The 21,883-nt window shown below is 35.8% G+C and overlaps 1 protein-coding gene across 1 annotated transcript; it reads right to left on the reverse strand.

Moving 5' to 3' along the window:
- Positions 1–19,835: 19,835 nt before the first annotated feature.
- On the reverse strand, positions 19,836–20,959 carry LOC128222142 (uncharacterized). The gene is made up of 3 exons (XM_052931017.1): positions 20,854–20,959; positions 20,481–20,567; positions 19,836–20,074 (listed from the first exon to the last, which is right to left on the reverse strand). The coding sequence occupies exons 1-3, from the start codon at positions 20,926–20,928 to the stop codon at positions 19,889–19,891; spliced, it is 348 nt and encodes a 115-aa protein (XP_052786977.1). The 5' UTR covers positions 20,929–20,959; the 3' UTR covers positions 19,836–19,888.
- Positions 20,960–21,883: the final 924 nt, after the last annotated feature.

Raw genomic sequence — 21,883 nt, forward strand, 5'->3', positions numbered from 1 at the left:
CCCCCGGGGCGGGGCCAATTTAGACCCCAAGGCCATAATTTGAACAATCTTTGTAGAGGTCCACTAGACGATGAATCATGCCAAATATCTAAGCTCTAGTCCAAGTAAGTTCAAAGGAGAAGATTTTTGAAGTTTTCACTATAAACATATAGAGAAAACCCATGACCCCCAGGGGCGGGGCCAATTTTGACCTCAAGGCCATAATTTGAACAATCTTTGTAAAGGTCCACTAGACGATGGATCATGCCAAATATATAAGCTCTAGTCCAAGTAAGTTCAGAGGAGAAGATTTTTGAAGTTTTAACTATAAACATATAGAGAATACACATGACCCCCCGGGGCGGGGCCAATTTTGACCCCAGGGCCATAATTTGAACAATCTTTGTAGAGGTCCACTAGACGATGAATCATGCCAAATATCTAAGCTCTAGGCCAAGTAAGTTCAGAGGAGAAGATTTTTTAAGTTTTCACTATAAACATATAGAGAAAACCCATGACCCCCCAAGGGGGCGGGGCCAATTTTGACCCCAGGGCCATAATTTGAACAATCTTGGTAGAGGACCATTTGGTGATCCTACCTACCATATATCAACGGCCTAAGCCTTGTGGTTTGGGAGAAGAAGATTTTTTAAGTTTTTCCTTTTGGTTGCCATGGCAACCAGCGTTCTGCATGGAATTTAATTATTTGAACAACTTTGATAGAAGACCACCCAAGGAACATCCCTATGAAGTTTTATTAATATTGGCCCAGCGGTTAAGGAGGAGATGTCTTTTAAGTAAATTGTTGACGGACGACGCACGCAGCACGCCGGACAAAAGGCGATCACAAAAGCTCACCTTGTCACAAAGTGACAGGTGAGCTAAAAATATACAAAATATAGAAAAATTATATTTTTTGTAGTTTATTTGGTGCAATATGTTTACCAATACAAACACAGAGTGCAGGTTTGGAAATAGCTCATAATTATATCTGCATCATATATCATGGTAAAATTGAATTTTAATAGGAACAATAAAATCTTATAATAAATCTGACAGTTTTCTGTAAATAAATAGTATGTTGAAACTCTGAACAAACAATAAATATACAGAAGTTTCATCTCCTGCAAACTCCTTAATGTGCCACACAGAGAGATTAAAGGTCGCAGCTACCGCAGCCAGAACTTCAGATCGAGGTATATCAGCAGCTTAAGTACACCAGTTTTTGTAAGAGTCAATAAAAAACATTATTAAACAGTATAATTGATTCGTTAGCACTGGCACTATTACTTAAATCATGTTCAAATTGATTTAATTTCACTGAAAAAAAATCTTTGACTTCTTATTCATTAAGATTCATGAAGACTTGTAAAACCTTGTCAAGGTCAATGTCCTTCACTCCTTTCATGTTGTTCATAAGAAGCTTACATGTATTCTCCATGGACAGTCTGTTCTAGCGTTCTGTTACTTAAGTAACTTAACGTTGGAAAACACCCATTACACTGGTGAATTCGAAATCATGAGACTCATGTTGACTAAAAAGTTTCTCCATGTTGGGATATTGATCTCCTGAATGTTTGCTGTAAAATGTCTTGACATACAGTCCTTGGATTACAGAGTGGAGGGCAGTTTCTATATGACGCCTTAAGAAGCTGCCATTCATTTATGGTCTCGTCTTTTGGCATGCCAAGATGTTCCACAAGCTGAGACACCTCAACATGGAAAGTCAACATTGCAATTCGAACACTGCTTATATCTTGGGGCGGAGAATGCAGTCACCAGCTCAGTTTTCCATTCTTTCAATCCATCTCCACCATGGCATCCAGGAACTTGTTCTTTGGGGCTTCACATGTCTGTTGACTCAGTGATGTCAAGTTTCCCCAGTAGTCTGTTCACCTTCATCAGGTGGGTTGCCTTTTTTTTTTCTTCTCGAGACAAGAACTTCTCGTGGCCCGGAGTTTCACATACAGCTGATAAATCTGCAGCAATTTTTTCACACAGTCTTGTCAACTGAGTCTTACTGTCATTGTGCTATACAATTGTATGAGGTTTCAATAAATTCCATCCAGTAGTTTGCAGGTTATTGTCCAGACAAAAGTAGGACAACAAAAAGCAAAAAAGGGCATTAACTCCATAATTTACTAAAACAGAGTTATATTTCATGTACACTGCACTTTCTTTCATTGTGCTTTATTATGATATGATATGAAGTTGAATTAAATTTTACCATTGTATGAAGTTAACAAGGGCAATAACTCTCTAACATATTTTAATCAATACTTTTCTTTATATTCATAGTGATCAGTTAAATACTAATTGACAAGGATGCATAATAGTCAATCACACTGTCTTATGTTCAGCTGGTCATATTTAATATGGTATGGCAGAAGTATTTTTTAAGTCCTATATTACATAGAAAAGTATTGATCACAATATGTCATATTAACTGGAGTACTATGAATGTCACACCATGCCAATGTCACATTAGCATTGAAATGTCATAACAAACTAAGAATATCACCTTAACTTTAACGTCAACTTGAGAATATCACATCAGCCTGGAATGTCATGTCCACTTGAGAAAATCACATCAGCCTAGAATGTCAAGTCACCATGAGAATATCACATCAGCCTGGAATGTCATGTCCACTTGAGAATACCACATCAACCTTACCTAGAATGTCATGTCGACCTAAGAACGTCATCAACTTGGGAATATCAACCTAGAATGTCAAGTCTACTTAAAAATATCACATCAACTGAATTTTATAAAACGGTCATATCACAACAACAGTGATTCTTCCATGAAATACGGTTCAAATGTAGTGAACATGAGTGGCAGTTTCTTGAAGATCAAAATTTCCATGTTCACTTAGGAAAGGCACCAATTTTCTTCCCTGAAAAAAGATTTTTTTTCGAAAAATGCATTTACATTACATAGTTTTGAATTTAAGTATTCATCCCCAATATGTGAAATAAAATTAGAAATTTATGCTTCTTCAATTCAATGTATTTGATAATTTAATTTACATATTATTATTGTCAACACATTATAACACTCCAATCCGCTATATGTATATTAATAAGGTTAAAAATTAAAATAAATAAATATAAACTATTAAATGGATAAATACTCATGTAAGTACATGAACGAGTGATGGCCTAAGTGAGTGAGTTAAATAAACACATGAATAGATGGATGAGTGAGTGTGAATGAATGGATGAGTGAGTGAGTTAAATAAACACATGAATAGATGGATGAGTGAGTGTGAATGAATGGATGAGTGAGTGAATAAGTGAGCAAGTGAGTGAGTGAGTGAGTGAGTGAGTGAGTGAGTGAGTGAGTGAGTGAGTGAGTTAAATAAACACATGAGTAGATGGATGAGTGAGTATGAGTGAGTGAGTGAGTGAGTGAGTGAGTGAGTGAGTGAGTGAGTGAGTGAGTGAGTTAAATAAACACATGAATAGATGGATGAGTGAGTGTGAATGAATGGATGAATGAATAAATGAGTGAGTGAGTGAGTGAGTGAGTTAATAAGTGAGTGAGAGATTGCCTAAAACTTTAACCTAAGGTCCATAGTCAATCAAGGGCCATAATCTGCGTAAAGAATAATATGGAGTTATCTAACCTCATCATGTGATGGCCCTGAACAACTGTGTGAAGTATTAAGTCAATTGAATGAAGGGTATTGGACTTATAAGTGAAAATCCCAACTTGCCCTAAAACTTTTCCCGGACGCCGACGCTGGGGCGAGTAGTATAGCCCACCTATTCTTCGAATAGTTGAGCTAAAAATGGTCAAATCAGAAAAGCCCGACAATATGCGCTGCTTCACTTTATGATAATCAATCTGTGAAAGTTTGGTAGAAATCCCATGAAAAAGGTAAGAGAAGTTGCGAAGAAACCAATTTTAAATGTAAAATAAGCAAAGGGCAATTACTCTTTCAAAAATGGTGGAATCGCGAAAGCCCGACAATATGCGCTGCTTCACTTTATGATCATCAATCTGTGAAAGTTTGGTAGAAATCGCATGAAAAACTTAAGAGGAGTTGCGAAGAAACCAATTTTAAATGTAAAATAAGCAAAGGGCATAATATAACTCTTTCAAAAATGGTTGAATCGGGTGGGCCCGACAATATGCGCTGCTTCACTTTGATCATCAATCTGTGAAAGTTTGGTAGAAATTGCATGAGAAATGTAAGAGGAGATGCAAAGAAATGAATGTGGGATGGACGGACGCACACACGCACGCACGGAATCGCGCCTACCATTACTATATCCTTTTCAGGGGGGGGGGGGGGGGGGGAATGAGCGAGTGAGTTGTGGGTGAGCGACTGAGTGATCAAGTTTGTAAGTTGAGTGTGAATGAATGAATTAATAATTGAGCGAGTGAGTGAGTAAATGAGTGATTGAATAAGTGCTTGAGTAAATAAAAACATGAATGAATAATTAAATGAATAAATGCATGCATGGATTAGAATGTGAGCAAGTGAGTGAGTGAGTGAGTTGGAAAATGAGCGAGCGAGTTGTAGGTGAGTGACTGAGTGATCAAGTTTGTAAGTTTGAGAGTGAGTGGGTGAGAGACTGAGTAATCAAGTTTGTGAGTAGGTGAGAGACTGAGCAAGTGAATCACAAATATCAAAATGAAATCATATTGAGTCAACATGATAATTATTGAAATAGAATTTAAAATAAGAATGAATATTCAGTAGCTACACCAACAGCAACAGCAAGTGTTATTCATTCATTCATTCAGGTTTTCATTCATTCATTTTCGCATATGTCTCAATACATCCATCCATCCATCCATCCATCCATCCATCCATTCATCCATCCATCCATCGATCCATCCATTCATTCACGTATTCATTTGTTCATACATTCATTCATTCATTCACGCATATTTTTCCCCTACTCCTGTATTCATTCATTCATGCATTAACAAGAGATGTTTGTCAAACATTATGCCCCCCCCCTGAGCGCCATGTTGTCAGGATTAAATGGACAATTGAATGAAATATGCATGGACCGAAATGACAGCTGATTTGTTGCTGTTTTAAGATTATGACCATTAAAGTGTGAGGATAAAGTGTGTTATGACCGTCATGACCTTTGACTCTATGAACTCAAAATCCAGAGTCATCAGCTGGTCACCAGAAACCTAAATGTCAAGTTTGAGGGCCATGGGTGCAGGCATTGTCAAGTTATCACAAGACAAGTTTTTTTCGTTCAAGGTCACTGTGACCTTGACCTTTGACCTGATGACCCCTTAAATCATAAGGGGTCATCTACAAGTCAGATGCAACTCCAAGTCAAGTTTGAAGGCCATGGGTTCAGGCATTGTTGAGTTATCACTCTGACAACCTTTTACCATTCAAAATCACTGTGACCTTGACCTTTGCCTCTATGAATCCTAAAATCAATAAGGGTGATCTACTGGTCAGGCTTAACATCCATGTCAAGTTTAATGATCATAGGTTCAGGCATTGTTGAGAAATCAGTGGGGGAAGATTTGTTAACTTTTTTGCGTTAAAGGTTACTGTGACATTGACCTTGGCCTGATGACCCCCAAAGTCGATAGGGGTCATCTACTGGGCAGGCCCAACCTTCATGTCAAGTTTGATGACCATAGGTCCAAGAATTGTCGAGTTTGCTTTCAAGGTCACTGTGACCTTGACCTTTGACCCCTAAAATCAATAGGGGTCATCTACTGGTCAGGCCCAACCTCCATGTCAAGTTTGAGGGCCATGGGTGCAGGCATTGTTGAGTTATCACTTGGACAACCTTTTATCATTCAAGGTCACTGTGACCTTGACCTTTGGCCCAATGACCCCTAAAATTAATAGGGACAATCTTCTGGCCAGGCTCAATCTCCAAATCAAGTTTGAGGGCCATGGGTGCAGGCATTGTTGAGTTATCACTCGGACAACCTTTTACCATTCCAGGTCACTGTGACCTTGACCTTTGGCCAGATGACCCCCAAAAACCATAGGGGTCATCTCCTGGTCAGGCCAATTCTCCAAGTCAAATTTGAGGGCCATGGGTGCAGGCATTGTTGAGTTATCAATCGGACAACCTTTTACCATTCAAGGTCACTGTGACCTTGACCTTTGGCCCAATGACCCCCAAAAACAATAGGGGTCATCTACTGGTCAGGCCCAACCTCCAAGTCAAGTTTGAGGGCCATGGGTGCAGGCATTGTTGAGTTATCACATGAACAACCTTTTACCATTAAAGGTCACTGTGACCTTGACCTTTGACCCATTGAGCCCAAAAAGCAATAGGGGTCAGCTACTGGTCAGGCCCAACCTCCAAGTCAAGTTTGAGGGCCATGGGTGCAGGCATTGTCACGTTATCACTCGGACAACCTTTTACCATTCAAGGTCACTGTGACATTGACCTTTGGCCTGATGACCCCCAAAAACAATAGGGGTCAACTACTGGTCAGGCCCAACCTCCATGTCAAGTTTGAGGGCCATGGGTGCAGGCATTGTCACGTTATCACTCGGACAACCTTTTACCATTCAAGGTCACTGTGACCTTGACCTGATGACCCCCAAAAACAATAGGGGTCAACTACTGGTCAGGCCCAACCTCCATGTCAAGTTTGAGGGCCATGGGTGCAGGCATTGTTGAGTTATCACTCGGACAAGCTTTAAAATTATTTTACCATTAAAGGTCACTGTGACCTTGACCTTTGACCCCCAAAATCAATAGGGGTCATCTACTGGTCAGCCCCAACCTTCATGTGAAGTTTGATGACCATACGTCCAGGGATTGTTGAGTTATCACTCGGACAAGCTTTGGTCTACCGACGGACCGACGGACCGACATACCGACATGCCTGTGCAAAGCAATATACCCCTCTTCTTCGAAGGGGGGCATAATTAAATCATTCATTCAAGCATATTTTTATTCATTCAATCACACATTAATATATCTACTGAATTAATATATGAGTAGTTGAGTGAGTGGGTGAATAATGAATGAATAAATCACCATTATTCGCGTTTAATAATCATCATCATCATCATCATAATCATCATCTTATCTGCTTGCTTGTCCGAACACTAAAAGTAGCATTCAAATATTATATGATTTAAAAATCGGATAATATGATGATCCAATAAATGTGTTTAACTACCGGTAAAACTTGTACAATTTGATTTTGACAATCTATACGATTCGGCCAATGTGTTACTGCTCTACAGACGAAAACAAACATGTACTCAACTTATCACATACATGTACTGTTCCAAGTAAAGGGAAGCAAATCTTATAAAAGATAGGAAAAAATACTCCCGAGTTGTCTGTACAGAGTGGAAAAAATAAAAAATATCGGTGAATGATAACTAGATCATTTCACCAATATTTTTCATTCTTTCACCGATATGCATGAAATAAAGGGTTAACTAACATGGTTATTTATGTCGGTGTGATAGTTTGAAAGTCATGTACAAAGTTTCACTGCAAAAGTCTATATCAAGTAGATAGATAGATTTATTAGTGCATATATATATATATATGTCTTAGTAACAAACCAAATATCTCATAAAGTTATAACACAGACTGATTAACAAACCTGTACGAAATTTTCCTACCGTAAAACATACGTAAAACTTTAATTTTTACGTACGGAATCATGGAAATTACGCCCAGAATTAAGAACAATAAAGAACGATTTACGTGTGCTACCTGTACGAAATTTTCCAACCGTAAAACATACGTCAAACTTTAATTTTTACGTACGGAATCATGGAAATTACGCCCAGAATTAAGAACAATAAAGAACGATTTACGTGTGCTAAGCAGACGGAAACTGACCGTAAAAGTGGACGTAATATTTAAATTAACCGGAATTTCGGAACAGGAATTTTTATAAAATTCTGTGCGTAAAAATTTCCGTACGTAAAATTAAGATAGAATTTACGTGTGCTAAACGGACGGAATCTGACCGTAAAAGTGGACGTAATATTTAAATTAACCGGAATTTTGGAACAGGAATTTTTCAAAAATCTAACCGTAAAATGGCACTTAATATTTAATGTAACTGGAATTTACAACATTTCTAGAACTCAATTCACTGCTTTTCACTACATGCCTGCTTAAACTTTTCCAACTCTTGTTTAAATAAAATAATATAATTTTCTTTCATATTATTTATTGTATTATATACTTTATTTACATTTGCATGAGTTTATTTTTTTGTGATTTTAAAATCAATAAACTGATTATAATGATATAATCTGCAATATAAATTTATCATGAAATGAAGAGGCACTAAGTCTACAAAGACTTATTTGAAAATAAAAGAAAATAAAAGTTATAGTGTTTTGGGAATAGTCTGTGAGTTTAACGTCCATGGTTATTTTCACTTTTTTAACACAGACTCAACTTGTTGGATTGATGTTGCCTTTTTTTCCAGTCAGATCCAAATGTATTCTGTCCAGCAACTATGACGTCACACAATCTGCAGTAAAATTTAATATCATGTAAAATTATTTTATCACTAATATCAAAATGCATCATTTTTAATCCATTTATACATTTTCAAGCACAGTCTTTATCATCCTCACAGCTTAAAGTGACTCCCTCATGATTTTGGACCAAAAATAAGTTTTCCCGGTTATGCATCTGAAAACACTAATTAATCATTATTTTACTCATATCAAAATTGCACAAAAAGATACAGTTAAAGCATAAAAAAAGGATTTTGGTTATAGTGGGGTTCGAACCAACACCGGTTAAGCCAAGAAAATATTAGAAAACAACAGGCTTGTCCACACAGCCACCAGGACTTATACAGATTGGTGGATATGTTGACTTGGACATGCCCAGCAGTCAAACCCTGTTTTATGGCTTTGGGCAATGGCTAGAAACATGCAACAAAACACACAAATGCAAACATTCAATCAACATAGCTTGCATTTTAATTACCCACTACATAAAAATGTTACTCATCACAAATGTGTTTTTGTTGTTTTTTACATGAGTAACAATACTGCTTTAAAACTATAAGACTACAAAAAACAGCATGATTTCCATATAGATATATTTCTTTCTGAATTAAAATACAATCCTTCACAAACCTTATATGAGGGTAAGGTCTGCTCCAACTGTTACTTTCAGATCTTGTTTTCTCCCTCGCCATTGAATATTAAAGCCATCTACAAGCATTTTAACAAAGAATAACAATGTATCATGCATGTATATGGCTTTATGACACACTCAATTTAAACATTTCAATTTTCCACATACAAATGTAAAGTTCTGACCATGTTTTCTATACAAATACAGTCTGAAATACCATGTGTTATGAACTCACAGTGAGGGGAATAGCATTATTTTACTTATCTATAGCATAACTTTTTAAAAGACTCATAATTATGTAACAAATAGGATAAAATGAATGACATATAATTTAAGATACATTCTGAAATAAGTGTTTACCTTCAAACCATGAGAGATCCTGATTATTATCCAGCAAAACAATAGAAATCTTCAGAAGGTTAAATCACCATGGCTGCCTTGTTTACATCAAGAAAACCAGAAAACCGCCTGAACATTTGAAATCCACTGATCTTATTGGCTACTAAGCCCCGATTCTCTGCATACTCACTGAAATTTCTGCCTGACCTTAAATAATCTGATAAGCCCAGGCAATGTGTACTGTGAGAAATAGCTTGGTCAATAAACTAACAGAGCACACTGATAAAAGGCTTCTAATTTCTGAAGAATACAAAACTGAATTATTTATGTTCATGTTTTGCTTTAGAAAAGTGTATAGTGTGTAAGGAAGAACAATTATCATTAATAAGGTCATAAACCAATAACATTAGAATGTACATTTTTTATGTTTATCTTTTTGTGCTTTCTTAAACTTATGAAATGAAAATTTAATAATAATAATTATAATGATAATAATAATAATAATAATAATAATAATAATAATAATAATAGTAATAATAATAAAAAATATAATAATAATAATAATAATAATAATAATAATAATGAAAACAATAATAATAATAACAATAATAATAATAATAATAATAAAAATGTTAATAAATAAATAATAATAATATTAATAATAAGAATAAAAATAAAGACAAATTCTGATGTCATTAAGAAAAAAATGGAAGTCCCTATTTACGGCCAGAAAAATGAACTTTACGTGTGTCATGTAAAACTTACTCTGTTTTAGCAGTGAAAAGTATTTCAGAAATATTCTAAGTTTGAAATTACGGCCAGAATCAGTTTCCAACCGTAATTTTGTAATATTTTGTATATTTTCCGTACGTAAATGAATGAATTTCCAGTCCAGGTACATAACTTTCCTGCCCACAAATAAATTACTGCCAGATTACGAGCGTAAATATGATATTCCTGCCACTTTCCTGCCAAATTCTGGCCGGATTCCTGCTGAAAATTTCATACGGGAAGTATTAGTGATGATATCTAGACTAAAGCACAACATCATTAGAATGCTTTGGATACATACGTGCGTTAATAAAGATTTAATTCAATGTGACAAATATATAACACAGGATAACCCATTAAAGTTATTCAACTTATTTCCAATGGGGTCCTTATGACAAATATAATCATTTGTCAAGATCTCAGTTGTAAGCTGTTTATATTAGGTTTTCTTATTAAAATAGCATGCATGTACTCTTGACCAGTTAAAGAATGATTACAGATTAACAGTCTTTTACAGTTATAATGCAACCGACTGTTAAAACCATATGACACTTAACCCTTTCGGCGCCAAATTAATAGTCAAAAAGTCCTCTCAGCGCCAAATTAATTCCTGGAATTCTAACAGAATTCTACCAAGATTATGAACTTGATCATAACTTTTTTATTTATAAAGCTTTTCTCTTCAAATTTTCACAGTAAATTGATTATATAATTTATTAAACAATTGATCAAAACAAATCTGATTTTTTAAATTTTAATTATACAAAATAATAATTTCATAATAAATTTAAAAAAAATAAAAAAAAATAAAATAAAAAATGTCAAAGTTCATAAATATTTAGGTATTACATTTGTGTACATGTACATATCCTTTCTTGACTTCTTATAAAACAGAAATAATAACAAGGTTGAAATGGAAACATATTTATACATACAGTGGTCAAGCCAGGATTTGAAAAGGGCAGGGTGCTAGGTTAAAAAGGGCACTTTCAATGAGCCTTGATCGGGCACTTGCAAGGGCCAATGTTGAATTCTTATTGTGTATTTGTTGTAATTACTTTCTATCTTAATAGTTAGTTATGAATACCTTAGCTGTTTTCTTTAATTTAGTGTTAAAACTATGTATATTTATTATTTTCATACTTATTTCTGAAAATTGAAAAGGGCATAGCAGGGTGAAGTAAAAAGGCAACAGGGTGCTGGAAAAGGGCAGCAGGGTGCCCCACCCTGCTATTTAGGCCTAGCTGGAGCACTGCATAAATAAATCTACACACATTTGTACAACCAACACATCAAGATATTTATATATCGATATTATGCACCACGCGTCCAGCTTCTTGTCTAAAATTCTTGTGTGTATGAAATATTTCATGACACGGGGCTGCACACATGGGAATGTTACACTGTTTACACTTAAAACAAGTTTGTTTCCTACTCCATCCAGGAGTCTGTCTATCACTACAAACCGCACAATCTGGCCGATACTTTTTGTCTTCAAATTCTCCAACAAAATGTTGATCGGTCAACCTAGCTGGAGCCTCTTGCATTGATGGACGACCACGTTTGTTTGAAACAACTCTTTCATACCCCTCAAGTAGTCCAGTTATAACTTGTTCACGAAACACTCTAGGGGAAAGCTTGTTCTCACCTGCAGATTTGCAATACACAATATACCCATTTACCATTGCTAACTCCCGAAGCCAGTGATAAATTGTCATGTACCACTTTGAGCTTTTACGTGGATATGCAAATGTTCCAAGTTTTTGGTCAAGGATATCAACCCCAACCATATGCTGATTGTATCTTTCAGCTACCACAGGCTTTTCTACAATTCTTTGACCACCCTCAGCTCCTCTTTGCCGAATCCTCTTGTCGACTGTATTGTCTGTGTCGATGGTGGACAGGAAATGCACTCGCTTTGTATCATGCCAAGCACACGCAACTGTGTTTCTTAGTCGCATAAACACTGGGTCGTCGCCTTTGGTTAGATGCAGCCGAACAGGATGCAGATCAGTCGGCATATTCTTTCTCCCAGCCTTCACTGTTCCACAGGCTCCAATTTGACGACGCTCGAGTTCATTGTACAGATTTGGTGAGGTGTAATAATTGTCAGTGAAAACCGTGTTTCCCTTATTTTCAAACCCAGAGAGTAACTGAGGGCATATTGTTTCTGTTGTTGTGAATGGTGGATTTGGATTGATTGTCCCCTTACCACAATATGTTAGAAATCTCAGGGCATAACCTGTTTTGCTTTCACATAAAGCAAACTGTTTTACTCCCCATTTGTATGGCTTTGATGGCAAGTATTGTTTAAAAGAAACTCTCCCTTTGAATTTTATTATGCTTTCATCAATGGATAGCTGGCAAGCCGGAGCATAACTGTTCATGTACGTTTGCTCACAAATGTTCATCAAATGTCTTATTTCCCACAAATGGTCATAGTCTGGTTGGTTGCGTGCCGGACGATCATCTTCATTATTTGCGAAATGAAGAAATGATGTGAGAATTTCGTAACGGTTTCTCGACATCACCTCAGAGAATGGAACTTTTGTAAGCCAAAATGTACCCCAATAATCTTCCAGTTCATTCTTGCTGCATAATCCCATGCACATTTGAAGGGCCACATATGCTTCAACACTAGTTTCTTCCCAGTTCAAAAAACGAGAAAATGATGGTAAGTCTCCTGTGTTGTCAAAAAATTGTATGGCGTATCCATTGGTCTCATTCACTATAAGATCAAAGGCTTCATCTGGGAAATATAACTTAAAATAGTCTACAGGCTCAAAGTCTGATGTGTCAACTAGAACACCCTGTGGTGTGATGAAATCCTGAAGCCATTCGGGCTGAAATGGATCCATCCAATCGTAGTTGATCCAGTTTATATCTGGCCTAAGGTTAGCATTACCATTGCCCTGATCTGCTGGAGCTGGTGATGATGGCGGCGATGATGGAGGCGAAGGTGGAGGCGGTGATGGACTAGCCTGCCTCTGCTCTCTCCCGATCGCCATACGACCTCTCGCTCTTCCTCGTCCCCGACCTCTACCTCGTCTGCGACCTCTTGTCCGTGGCTCTTCACTGTGATCTTGGTAGTCGTGTCTGAAATAAACAATGAAATAATTATATAATAAATATAAAATGAATAAAGACTCACGTATTATTATAATTTATCATAGTTTGAGACACACAATCGAGAACAACTGTGTTTATGATATATATTTTGTACAATCAACAAATGCAATTGGGAGTTTTACCAGTCAATGTAGTTACCGCATAGGTACATAAAATTTGTAATTGATATAAAACATCTGTATCATTACCATTGCCCTGATCTGCTGGAGCTGGTGATGATGGCGGCGATGATTGAGGCGAAGGTGATGGACTAGTCTGCCTCTGCCCTCTCCCATTCACCATACGACGGCTAGCTCTATCTCGTCCCCGACCTCTACCTCGTCCCCGACCTCTTGGCGGAGGCTCTTCACCGTGATCTGAAATAAATAATAAATAAGTATACAGCAAATAAATTATCAATAAACTAATATGCATATATTCAATTATCAAACTGCATTATAAATTGAGAATTTGATCAAAATCAGCAGCCACAAAACAAAGATGGTTTTGAAGCTATACAAAAAATATTGACCGTCAAATTTGTCAATCTACTGAGCAGTTTCATCCATATAATTGTTTGTTTTTCCTTGTCTTATTTCATTTAAATTATATTTAATTACTTATCTGCCAAGTGCTTATTGCTTCATTTATGGTATATTTGACATATTCATGGAGATAAAATATAAATAAACACAGAAAAAAGCATTATTCTAACTAACCTGAAGGGGTTTGTGGTCTGGATGACTGATTTGAAACAGTTTTTTCACTTATATCGTCATCAGAACTTTCATTTGACATATCCTAATCCAATTCGATGTCCAGAATATCACTATCACTATCATTTAATATCGTATTTATCACTTCCTTGCATGTATAAGTTCGCTTCCTTTTCCTGGAAGCCATCTTGAATTGTCCAGATCGCTCTGCGATTTCAATTCACTTTGGAAGACTGTAATTAATTCAATTTTACAAGAAAAAATATTTTAAAATGCGGAAGTGACAGGAAAAAGCCTCATTCTGAATCGCAAGTAGAAATCAATCGGCTCTGAAATAATATCTTCACGTATAAATAGCAAAAACACTGCCCTATCGTTTTGTCACAAATATGTGACTTTGGCGGTCTGCCTAGATGTCGCAAATATGCGACTTTGGCGCCAAAAGGGTTAAGGCCACACCAAATTGATTTCTAGGTCATCGGAAATTTTCTGAAAAAAATGAAGAGAGCGAGCGAAAAAAAAAAAAAATTTTTTTTTTTAGTTTTCCTTCATAATTGGAGCGAGCGACAGGCGATCTGGTAATATTTTTTTATATTTTTGCACCTAAACATGGTACAAATGCCATATGAACATAAAAAAGAAATGTCTATACAATGCCATTACTTTATTCCTGAATAAAAACTGCTCCATGGCTTAAATGAAAGCAAAAATTCATGAAATGAATGTCGGAGACTTGACCAATACACCAAAGGTCCTTCCAAATGAGCTACTGCTTAGCTTGTATAGCTCATGTAAGTTTTGATGTTCAACTATTAAAGCAAGTCAATGTACATTTTGTTCGATCAATTTTCTTTAATCGTTCCATCTTTATGATTGAATGCATTATAATAAATGCTGACTTGCAAGTAAAAAAATTGACATTTTAGAATAAAAACATTTTATTCAAACAATCTCATCATCCAATTTATGCCAATTCTCCAAACATAACCCAAATATGTGCACATTTTCTTAAAAAAAATGAATGAAACTTGCCCAATCACCATACATGCTAAGTTTTTTTAAATGCATTTCAAGGAAATCTGCCTTTAAAAATCTGACCCCAATTTCTCGAAACAACTTAAGCTTAACAGGCTTAAGAATCTTATTTTGTACAGCAATATTAATTATTGAATAAAACTTAGTTTTTCCTAATTATCAGACATATAACTTCAATAAACTGTTTAAAAACTTGTAAAGACGTAAATACTACACAAAATATAGACAAATAAAAACAGTCAGAATAGCTTAATCCTGTTATAACAGACTTATGTAGTTTCGAGAAATTGGCACCAGGAGATTAGTTAAACAATAAACACTCTGAAAGAAAATCATCTGAAATTCCAGTATTTTAGTCTTAAACCAAAAAGATTTAAATAAAATCACCAAAATTGGAATCATACAAATCGAGAGACTCCTGGAAAATATAGAACATTAATGACAAACTTTGAAAGAAAATCATCTTAAATTCCAGTATTTAAGATTAAAATCCACAAAATTTAAATGAAATCACCAAAATTGAGATAATAAAAATCCAGACTTTCTTGGAAAAACTAGAACTGTAAGCCAAAGGCTAACGAATACCCCCCAACCCTTCCCTGTCTAGGTTGTTTGCCCTGGCCTTAGTTATGGTATCATTAGAAAGCACAAGGCAATACATTTATTTAGTTTAAGGGACAAGAAAAACAATGCAGTATTCAGATTATATCTAAGGGAGATAACAAACCTGTTTCTCTCATTTTCACCATAAAGGGGTCATGACTCCTGGCAGGATATTCCAAAATGAAGGTGGACGGGTGAATTTGGCAGTCTGCCAACCCAATTTCTGTTTACCCCCCCCCCCCCCCCACACACACATGAGTACCAAGGAAATAATACAGGTGTAAAAAATCACGTATACAAAGGTTCACATAATGGTCATGGATATCCATGGATATCTGAAAGTTTGTTGTTTCTCTCATTTTCACCATAAAGGGGTCATGACTCCTGGCAGGATATTCCAAAATGAAGGTGGACGGGTGAATTTGGCAGTCTGCCAACCCAATTTCTGTTTACCCACCCCCACCCCCCCCACACATGAGTACCAAGGAAATAATACAGGTGTAAAAAATCACATATACAAAGGTTCACATAATGGTCATGGATATCTGAAAGTTTGAGAAAAATATATTGAAAAATGACAAAGGAGTAGGCCACCAAAGCGAATATTACCCCACTCCCACCCACCTCAGGGGAGATAACAAACCTGTTTCTCTCATTTTCACCATAAGGCCACTCCTTTTTTATTTTTTGGTTTACAAGATTTTTTGGGAAAAATGTCCACCGGGCGGTCGAAAAAAAAAATAAAAAAAAAAAGGAAAAAAAAATCACAAAACATACTCTTAAAGGGTAAAAATCAGAGAACAACATAAAAACATTGAAAATTTATATCATTTACATGACATTTTAAATTTTTAAACTGCTATTAATGCATGTTTTAATACACTCAAAGTTTCAAAGTTCTAATTAAACACACAGTTTAAATCTTACATACTGTGCATATAAAACATCAATGAAATTGACTATAAAACATGTTTACATGTATAAACTACACTTTTTATCAAAGATACATTGAATATCACTCAGCAAGACATTTGTTAAGCTTCAAGGGTATGCTAAAGCAAAAGTGAATGCAGAACACTAAACTGAACAATATTAAATTGAAAAAAAAGAGAAGGCAATTTTACGCATTAAAATACAAAAAAAATGCACTGTATTAAAACAATACATAATATTTTCTAAACATTGTTTCAGTTATTTCAATATTGGAAAATGCCAATAAAGTGAAATAATTACCAATTTAGTAAATAAGGAAGCAACATTTTATGAAGACATTTGAGCTTTAACATTGTGAAAGCAATTCCTGAAAAACTAAAAACCAAACTAGACCTAGATTTGAGTTTTAATAACCTTTACCATGGTGGGTCCTAGTTGTGTGTAACCCGATCCATGCTAAGTTCGGATATTTTCGGACCGGGATATTTACCATGGGATGTTCACCAAATCCATTTCAAATTCAAATCTTGCAGCAAATTACCACATCAGTACTCACATAACAAAATAATAAATCTAGCATGTGACTTAACATTATGTACCAATGATAGTAACAGAGAAATCCATAATTATGTATCGGATATTTTCATCTTCTCCCAACTCCGCCATTTTGTGTATACACGAGTTCACAGGGCATCTATACTTCATGCTTGTTTATTTTTCATTTTAAAGAGTATTCCTTGGTTACAACAACAAATCTCATTTATAGTGAAATATCAAGTTCATTACAAATTGAAATGGACTTATTCAAAATAGTTTTCCGTGTTGTTTTATCTAAATGTTTTGCACACAACTCCTGGCATTAGTATTAAAATGTCATTGAGACATGTGTTCAACTCTTTCATTGTTTTTACTCTACTTTTAACCCAAACATGAATAAACGTGTAATCTAGAATAAACACAAGCTTTACATTGACTCAATAACAAGTATTTCCAAACCATTTTGTGATTTCAAATCCATAAACACCATCGACCGAACTTGTGAAACTAGGTCACCGGTGTCTACTTAGAAATTTTACTTTCGATTTCACCACTCACACTTAGTGCACTGTTATTTGATATTTAACCATAAAATGTTTTTTCTCAGACATAATTTACAGATATTTGTGTCTACTAATTCGATGGCAGCCGCTGACAATTTTATTTTTTTATCTATAAACAACAATATTTTCATGACCTAAATTGGCGGGGAATAACAACAATCACATGACAGTTATTGTTTGTGTCGGCTGTTTATTGCTATTGTTATTTTAACAACTCCTGCATATTTTAATTAATTATTTCATACAAAGAATGACTGCTCTCGTCAATTCCGCCATTGCCATCGGCGCTGCCATAACAGTTGACTGGCTCACATGCTATCACTATAAATTGGCAAATACGGCCACGGAACAACAAACCAGTCGAGATCTACTGCATTCGTACTCTTATCTGTGCGTTTTTCTTTCGTTTCGCACCAAAATCAATACGGTCGGGAAAATAATTTTGAAAAAATAGTGAAATTCATTTTTTTTTTTTTTTGTACTTTTCGGAAAATTAGACCCGCCGGTTTTGTAAACCAATTTATATAAAAGTAGTGGCCTAAAGGGGTCATGATGAAAAATGACAAAGGAGTAGGCCACCAAAGCGAATATTACCCCACTCCCACCCACCTCAGGGGAGATAACAAACCTGTTTCTCTCATTTTCACCATAAAGGGGTCATGACTCCTGACAGGATATTCCAAAATGAAGGTGGACGGGTGAATTTGACAGTCTGTCAACCCAATTTCTGTTTACCCACCCCCACCACCTCCCCCCCCACACATGAGTACCAAGGAAATAATACAGGTGCACAAAATCACATATACAAAGGTTCACATCATGGTCATGGATAGCTGAAAGTTTGAGAAAAATATATTGAAAAATGACAAAGGAGTAGCTAGGCCACCAAAGCGAATATTGTAACAAATTTAAGGCCTGTATGCACCTAACTTCAGGACTTTTGATGGTCTTTTTAAGGACAAAATCAATTAAAGGTCTTTTTAAGGCCATGCAAACATTCTGATTAATACAGGTGCACCAAATCACATATTCAACAGTTCATATCATGGTCATTGACATCTGAAAGTTTGAAAAAGATTTATAGAAAAAATGACCAAGGATTAGGCTAGACAAAGCTGTATAATTTTTGCCTATTTTAACTTATTCAGGGGCCATAATTGGAGACATGATCATGTGATTCCAACCACAATCACAGGGGCAAATGTTCTCACCATGGCTAAAAGTTTGAAAAAGATTCATTCAAAAATGACGAAGGAGTAGGACGAACAAAACTAATTTTACCCAATTTAACTCATTAAGGGGCCACAACTCCACTCAGGATCATGTGACTCCCACCAAATTCATGGAGGCAAAGGTTTACATCATGGCCATTAATATTTGAAAGTTTGAAAAAGATTTGCTCAATAGCTTCAAAGAAGAATCCTGGACAAAGCTAATTTTGCCCAATTTAACTCATTAAGGGGCCACAACTCCACTCAGGATCATGCGACTCTGACCAAATCCACGGAGGCACAGGTTTACATCATGGTCATTAATATTTGAAAGTTTGAAAAAGATTTGTTCAATAACGACAAAGATGAATCCCGGACAAAAAAAAACGGACGGACAGACGGACAACCCGATTCCAGTATACCCCCCCAAACTTTGTTTTGGGGGGTATAAATAGAACTTGAATAAGCTGCACATTTTTAAGTCACAAAAATGTTTTGAGCTAAACATATACATGTATCACTGATCTATTGTTTTATTCCTTGACAAGTTTGTAAAATGTTTCACCTCTTAACACCAAACATTTATAAAACTAAGGGGACTAGATTTTCAATAAACCTAAACATAATAATCCTGTTCAACATCAAAACTTAATCATTGACTAGAGCCTCATGACTAGAACCATTACACATAAAATGAATGCCACAGAGCATGATATGCTCACAAATGTAAAACATTGTATCAACAGATGACTAAAAACTAAGCAATGACAATTACAATACAATTTTTCAGAATTAAATTTAACTGTTGTACACAACCAAGAATGTGAAGTAATTAATTACACTGCAGTTGAGTTAAATGTTTTTACATCCTTCTCTTCTTAATGAATTTCTTTCCCCAAGTTTTTGCAACTCGGCCATTTCCATGGCATAATTTACATAGTGGACGCACTTTGGCGAATTTTGTGTACATATCCTGAATGTAGACATGATTGTCATCCAATAGTTAATCTTCAGTTCCACAATAACAACATACTGGTGGCACAACTTTGCTGAAACCTGAACTGTAATACGCAATTTCAACATCTGACGTGCAGTTACTCGCCCTCAGTGTGACCAGACCTGAATCATCTGCCATGGGATCACCACAGACGTACAGATTCTCCTCTTTCATCCTTCGAAGTAGAGCATCCTGCATGAGAACAATAACAACTAAGAAAGAAGACCTGGATGCATGTGTTTTGTTGGTGGTAACCAAGCCAGAGAAGTGGGTTTTCTCCAGGTACTCTGGTTTTCCCAAAACACATCACAATCCACACTCTTGTGCAACATCGTTCGAATTTAGTGACTTAGTATATGTACTAAATCTCAATAAATAAAACTTATATGTACTAAATCTCAATAAATAAAACTAAGTCAGTGGGTCAGTCAGTATTAATACAGCCAGGCCCAAAAGGGGCATAACAAAAACAAGTGCACATTTATAACTTTACAAATGTTGTTTTCAATTTGTTTTAACAAGTATACAAAATTGTTCTTCTGTAAATCCATTCCATTGAACTAACCAGTATAAACACATTTTTCTTTACTATGGTTACCTGTTCTCTGTCTGTTTTACTTGGACTGTACACAACCCTGGGTTTACGGCATTCGACACACCTGACCACATCACGAGCCTTAGTAGCCTGGACATCAATATAAACACATGTAAATGACTAGTTTTCCTTCAGGCAATAAGAAACAACCATTTGGTTAAAGACAACATACAATTATTTTGCTTGAAAAATAAAACTGTAAAACACCTTTAGAATTTAGGGTATGGAATTGCAAATTAAACAAATAAACAATGCTATTTTTCTTTCTTTAACCACACATTTTAGACTTAATGTGAAAGATTATTTTCAACAATGGAAAAATATTCCCTGTTACTATTTAGACTATTATAGAGTAATGTTTTACAAAACATTTTACCTCCTTAAATGGCAAATAATGTGCCCCACTTGCATCTGGTGTTGGCTCAGGCAAGAACGACAGCTTTTCGTACATCGTCACATTACGTACAGGATTGTTGGTACAATACTTGCAGTCCCTGTCAGTACATTTCATCAGCTGGAAGCAGTAGTGTGATGATTTCCCATGAGATGACAGGAACATCTGAAAAATTGTAGCAGAAATTTACATTATCATTTTAAAAACAATATACATTCATGACTTGTGAAATACAAAATTCAGAAATAAGTTTTAAAAAAGGCACCTCAGTTTCAAATCTCTGCAAGAAAGTGTTTTTAAACTGTTATTTAGCATCATGCTTCATAATTATACAATTAAATTAGTTTGTCTTTAGACATTGACTACCTGAAGAGGAGCATCATTCTTGAAGTCTTTACTTTTGCTGCTGGAGCTAAATGATGTCCTCGCAGAGCCAGTACTAGCAATCTTTACAATGTCTAGGTTTCTTTCAATGTCTTCTTCTGTAGCTCCTGCATAAACTTTAAGCTTCTCTCCCTTGAGTTTCATTCTTTCAAATCGCTTGTTGACTGTTTCTATAGTAGGCTTAATACTGGACTGAAAGGCTTCTTTCAATGCTGGATGAATTTCAGCCTGATTTCTAACTGCTGCCAAGGAGGCTTTTCCCCTTACCATTTTTTCAAACTGTTCAGGCATTTTCTCCCTACTTAAAGACACATGTTGGAGAGATAAGTTAAGAATGCTCATACACCTCTCCGCCGGATTCATCCAACTATGATTTGGAGCAGTGCGAATTGCTATTAAGCAGTCAAGATCAAGTGTAGAAATATTTCCAGCAATGACGTCTTAACAGAGTCATATGTGAGGCGATGGTCTGGTCCACCATCTGTCAGAATACACAATACAGAGTGGTCCAAATCTAGCGAATTTTCATAGAAATTTTCTTGAAGCAATCTTGTCAGTTCTGTTGCATGACGGAAAGGTGTTGATGGTTCAAATACTTTATCCTTTGATGACACAAAAACATGACCTA

Source organism: Mya arenaria, chromosome 2 (genome assembly GCF_026914265.1).
Source record: "Mya arenaria isolate MELC-2E11 chromosome 2, ASM2691426v1".
In the NCBI taxonomy this organism is placed as follows: Eukaryota; Metazoa; Mollusca; class Bivalvia; order Myida; family Myidae; genus Mya; species Mya arenaria.